Source organism: Malaya genurostris, chromosome 1, assembly GCF_030247185.1.
Source record: "Malaya genurostris strain Urasoe2022 chromosome 1, Malgen_1.1, whole genome shotgun sequence".
NCBI classification, from domain to species: Eukaryota; Metazoa; Arthropoda; class Insecta; order Diptera; family Culicidae; genus Malaya; species Malaya genurostris.
The window spans coordinates 67,758,256-67,764,255 of NC_080570.1; the positions used below are offsets into that span (position 1 = coordinate 67,758,256).

The 6,000-nt window shown below is 39.0% G+C and overlaps 1 protein-coding gene across 1 annotated transcript in view; it reads left to right on the top strand.

Annotated features, from left to right (window-relative positions):
- The window catches only part of LOC131440359 (growth hormone secretagogue receptor type 1), a 301,813-nt gene extending 296,041 nt beyond the window's left edge, over window positions 1–5,772 (top strand). The window contains exon 5 of the mRNA XM_058611609.1: window positions 4,147–5,772. Within this exon, the coding sequence (XP_058467592.1) occupies window positions 4,147–5,524 (1,378 nt within the window). The 3' untranslated portion in view covers window positions 5,525–5,772. The remainder of the gene's footprint in view (window positions 1–4,146) is intronic.
- The last annotated feature ends 228 nt before the right edge of the window (window positions 5,773–6,000 follow it).

The following is a 6,000-nucleotide window of genomic DNA, read 5'->3' on the forward strand; positions in this document are numbered from 1 at the left end:
GTTTGTGAAAATCAGCTCAGCCATCTTTGAGAAACGTGTGTGACTATTTTTTTCATTTTTTTTGGTGCATATCACCCTGTAATTCCAGAACCGGAAGTCGGATCCATATGAAACTCAGGAACTTTGTATGGGACCTCAAGACCTTTCATTTGAATCCAAGTTTGTGAAAATCGGTCCAGCCATCTCTAAGAAAATTGAGTGACATTATTTGTCACACACATACATTTTACACACACACAGATATTTTGTGATCTCGAAGAACTGAGTCGAATGGTATATGACAATCAGCCCTCCGATCCTCGGTTCAAAAGTCGGTTTTCACAGTGATTGCATAACCTTTCTATATGAGAAAGGGAAAAAATTTAAAAAAGTCCACGCGCGAGTGCAAGTTTGTTAGAGCGGTGACCAGGAGCACACGAACAAAAACGTTTCGACAAAAAGATCTTTTCGGTGAATTGGCATTCAGTGAAATTATCCTTCCGGTGAAACGGCTTCCGGCAAAATGGCCTTTTCGATGAAATATCTTTCAGCTAAACGACTGAATCGATTTTCTTAAACTTCGGTTCTAATTAAAGGTCCTGTGCTCCTATATCTGGCTATTGAATTTTACCCGGATAAGACTTGCGGGTCCGGAATTACAGGGTGATATGCACTAAAATTATAAAAAATATGCACTCATTTTCCTCAAAGTTGTCCGGATTTAGATTCAAACGAAAGGTCTTATCGATTCAGGGCTGGCTCGAGGTACTTTTGGTGTTGTAGGCAAGTTTAGTTGTGAAATTTTCGTATTATTCACCCTCGAAAATGTCTGTTTATGTGCCCAATTGTCGCCATATTCGGGAAGTTTTACTTTTCTGTTACAATTCGGAAAAAAAATGCAGCTGAAGCGCATCAAATGCTCTCAGAAACTTACGGTGATGCTACTCTGAGTAGAATATCGTGTCGGTAGTGGTTTCAACGTTTTAAAAATTGTGATTTCGATGTCGAAGAAAATCATGGTGGTGGAAGAGAAAAAACCTTCAAAGATGAACAACTAGAAGCATTGCTTGATGAAGATTCGTGCCAAACCCAAGAAGAGTCAAATCGTTGGGAGTGAGTCATCAAGCCATTTCAAAACGTCTCAAAGCCCTGGGCATGATTCAGAAAGAAGGAAACTGGGCGCCGTCTATTTGTATGTGAGCAACTGCTTCAAAGACAAAATCGTAAAGGGTTTCTACATCGAATCGTAATCGATGATGAAAAGTGGGTTCCATACGATAATCCTAAACGCAGAAAATCATGGGAAAGCCCGGGCAAGCTACTTCGTCGAAGGCAAAACCGTATATTCACGGTGCCAAGGTTATGATTTATATTTGGTGGGATCAGCTCGGTGTGATTTACTACGAGCTCTTAAAACCGGGTGAAACCTTCACAGGAGGTCGCTACCGAACGCAACTGATGCGCCTTAGTCGCGCGCTAAAAGAAAAGCGGCCACAATATCAAGAGCGACGTGACAAAGTCATCCTCCAATATGACAATGCTCGGCCTCACGTCGTAAAAGTGGTCAAAAAGTACCTGGAAACGCTGAAATGGGAAGTCTTGCCCCACCCGCCGTATTCTTCAAATGTCGTCCCTTCTGACTTCTACCTATTCCGTTCGATGGCATACGGCCTGGCAGATCAACATTTTCAATCCTTCGAAGAGTTGGAAAAAGGAATTGCTTCATGGATAGCGTCAAAAGAGACCTCCTTTTTTCGAGCCGGGATCCGAAAATTGCCGGAAGGTGGGAGAAAGACAATACTTTGAATAATACATCTGTAAGCACTTTTTCGCAATAAAGCTTTTAATTTTGGAAAAAAAACGGCGGAAGCAAAGTTGTACACCTGATATATTAAAGCGGTAAAAAACAACGTGTTTTGTCGGTTACATCTCTTATACTATCATATCACCGGAACCAGAAGTCGCAGTCATTCGATCTTCGAACTTAACTAATGGCCTAACAATAGCTTTCAAACGAACCTAGGCTTGTTAAAATCGTTTCAGCCATCTCCGAGAAATTTGCGCGAAAAAAAAACAACGCGTTTTGTCGGTTACGTCACTCATACCATCTCCGGAACAAAAACTCACAGCCATTTGATCTTTGAACTTGATCAATGGCCCAACAGTAGCTTTTAAACGAGCCTCGTCGAACTGAGTCGAATGGTATATACCACTAGGTTCCATTCGAAAGTCGGTTTTTTTCAATTTCTAATTCTAACTCTAATAATAACATAATTCTCCATGGCATCAGAATTACAATCAACAATTTATGATGATTAAATTTTTAAATAGTGTGAGATCACCAGGGCATTTCCCTGTTCCTAAATAAACTAATAAACTTGACAACTTTAGATGATAAACTATGGTCAAAAATCGGTCCTTATTATTGTGCTTTACACGAAACTGGACGTCGTGATGAGGACAGTTCACCAACAGCACCAAAAACAGACCATGGAGTGAAGCCTCATTTGGATTGGATTCTGGAACTGAATTCCAAAACTGAATTTTATAACTGAGTTCAGCATCTGAATTCTGAACTTAACTTAAGGTTTAGAACTTAGTTTGTAAATTCAGTTTCAGAATTTAGTTCAAGTATTCAGGTTCAAAAGATATAACTAAGACTCTGAGGCTGAATCTTAGTTCTAGACTGGGAAATTAGATTTTTGGAACAGGTTCCTTGACTAACTGATTTTTGTGCCTAAATTGAGGTTTGTATCAAGAATTATGTTCCAGGAATTTATCTTAAGAAGGCTGGAACAAAATTCAAGATATGAGTTAAAGATCTTGATTTTGGAACAAAAAGTTTACATCTGAACTCCAAACCAGAATTTTGGAACTGACTTCTGAACCATCTTTTAATTCCTGATTTTAGTTTCAGAATTTACTTCATCAATTTAGTTCCAGAACTTACTTCCCGTATTCGGTTTATGAATTTAGTGCCAGAACTTTCTTCTTGAATTCAATTTCAGAATTTAATTACTAAATTCAGTTTTAGAATTCATTTCCAGGACTCAGATTCAGAGTTCAGAGCCTGCTTGTTGGAATTAAATTCGGAACTAGATTTTGGAACAGATTCTAGTTCCTTGATTCAAGTTCGGAATTCAGTTCTAAAATTAAACTCGGATCTTGGACCCTAAAAATAAACTCAGTTCAAGGATTCTAAATTCAATAATAAACTCAGTTCAAGGATTCTAAATTCATGTACTGAGTTCTTCATCTGAATTCCAGGTTCTTAATTCAAATCCAGGTCCTTAAGGTCATTTGCCTCTTCGGGTCAGAAAAATAGTTTTGGGATGAATATGAAAATATTCATATCTATTCCATTGATTCTTTACAATACCTTTACTTAAAAATAGATTCTCATATCTAACAACGGTTCAAGAGCACGATATTTTGAGCTATTTAAAGAGTTAAAATAACTAAGGGTTTTCGCGAAGATTTCAACTACCATTTCTTATTCTATTTAGTTTCTTATTTCTAAGCCTCTCATTGTCATTCAGTTCTATTCACTTCTACTGCTTTGCTTCAAACGTCAGCCGCGGTGAGGCTATTAGTGAAAGGATTGTTTCCCTATAATCTTCGGAAAACAGCCATATTTGAAAAATGCAAAAGCATTTTTCTTCGCTACTGCTTGATGAATATTCAAGAAGAAAACATCAGTTCATTTAGAAAAAATGCACCAAAGAAAATTATATTTCTCTTCTGAATTTCCGCTTAATGACAGCGAAGAAAACTGCCTTTGCGTTTTGCGACAATAGCCGGTTTCTTAAGATAGTAAATTGTCCCTTGAGAGGGTTTACAATTTACCATAATGTTTAGACTCTGTTGCTAAAAGACATGCTGATCGATTGGTTTGTCTGATTATTTGAGTCATACTCCTGAATACTATACCGGTCGATTCGGATAGACCGGATGCTGCATTTCAGTCAGATGCAACTTTTGTTTTAAGTGGAGAATTTTAACTGGGTTTACGCTACCACGTAGGTCACGGTTAGAGCAGTTCACATTGCCTATATTGCAGATCAAGGACAATTATTTTATCGAAATATATCTCAATTTCTAGAAGATTAAACTACGAATGCATTCATATCACATTCTTACATTGAACATGTTTCCTTTCTATTGCAGCCCAATCCTGATGATCTCCTCCTACGAGTATGTTGAATACGTAAACGGGAAGATGGTTGCCTCCTGTTTGACACCGGTGGAAAACTTTTGGCATGCGGCATTTTTTGTGGCGAGCATCGTGGTGTTCTTCATCTTTCCTCTTTTCATTCTAGTCATCCTGTACTCGGTGATCGCCAAAAACCTGATGGATAACCCAGGGATCATCATGTCGAACGCCAGCGGTACTCGAAACAATGTGCTGAAGTACCGGAAACAGGTTATATTTATGCTCGGTGCCGTTGTGGTTAGTTTCTTTTTCTGTCTGTTGCCATTCCGGGCACTGACACTGTGGATTATCGTCGTGCCCAGCGAAGTCATCGTATCGATCGGCATCGAACGGTTCTACATCATATTGTACTTCTGCAGAATTATGTTGTACATGAACTCGGCCGTTAATCCAATACTGTACAATCTTATGTCATCGAAATTCCGTAATGGTTTCCTGCAGTTGCTCGGTTGTGGTCAATTGATAAAATCCGATGCACTCTCCTCTGGCACGAGAAAGGGTACGTTCCATACAACGTCAACGAATCTTAGTAGTTCACACAATAGTTCAAGTCAGAGACGTTTCACCAGAGATGAAGGCAGCGTCAGTGGGAGTGTTCGAATCCTTGCTGAGAACAGTAGTAGGAAACGTCTGTTGTATCACCGGCACAGCAGTACGGTATCGATAAGATCTTCGTACGATGAAATTAAAGATGGAGTACCAGTTCTAGTTGAAAATTGCCCATTGGAAACTAGTCCACTGAAAGCGAGCAAAATCGAAGAGCTGGACGAAACTAACATACTGCCAAATGATAACGGTTTCCTTAGATGTAAGCAGCTCACTGGCAAATGTAATGTTAGCTGTACTGCCAATAGTTGTAACAAGAAGACTAGTCATCGGCTGAATGGGAGCATCTCGGTAGAACCGACAACCATTCACCAAACCGACAATAAATACTTAGTTTTAAGGAAAGCTATTGTAGTTGTACGCGAGGTCGAAGGACATCCGTCCGGCGAACCTCAGAACGGTACACAACAGATCTCACAAGGGGAATCATCTGGGAACAGTTTCCCAGTACAAGAAACCACACTCATCCTGAAAGCACACGGAAACAGGCAGCATTTGTTGTCCATCACTGCCAAAGAAGCACCAAATGGTTGTTGTGCCATCGTGGACCCAGAACAAAACATGCCAACCGAAAGGGGCTGTTTCGGTGGGGCTGTTGAGACGGGTCTGGCCAAAAGAGCTGATAGCAAGCCTGATCTGAATCGTCGCAAATATGATGATGGGGTGGATTTTGATGAGATTACTAAAATAAGACAGTTTTATGGCTCGATGGAATGTGATATCTAGGGAAGTGAAACGGAATGATAATCGAAACGATGGTGATAAGTAGGGGAAAAAATCTCGGTTGGATTGATATTTTAGCTAGTGCTGACGAGCGAAAGCTCTGATGATGACAGTAGAAAGCTGTTGGTTTGACGTTTGGAATAAGAAAGAGAAAAACGATGAAAACCCAAGTATTGTACACATTCTATTTATTTAGTAAACTAAGATAGGATAAATTTCTGTAATAAAATTGTGGTTGAAATCATGTTGGATTTGATTGTTTCCTTGGAGTTTTGATTCTATTTGGTTTTCAAGCTTTCATTTAACTTTATTTCTTGACTTTTCTAACAGAATACATGAAAACATAACGGTAAGTAATAAAATATAATTGATATTTGTGTCATAGAAGTACTGTTCTAGTACCCAACTCTTAAGAGTACAATAACAGATTTTCTAAATATGAAATATAGATCTATCAACCGAATTAAATTGCTTAGTAT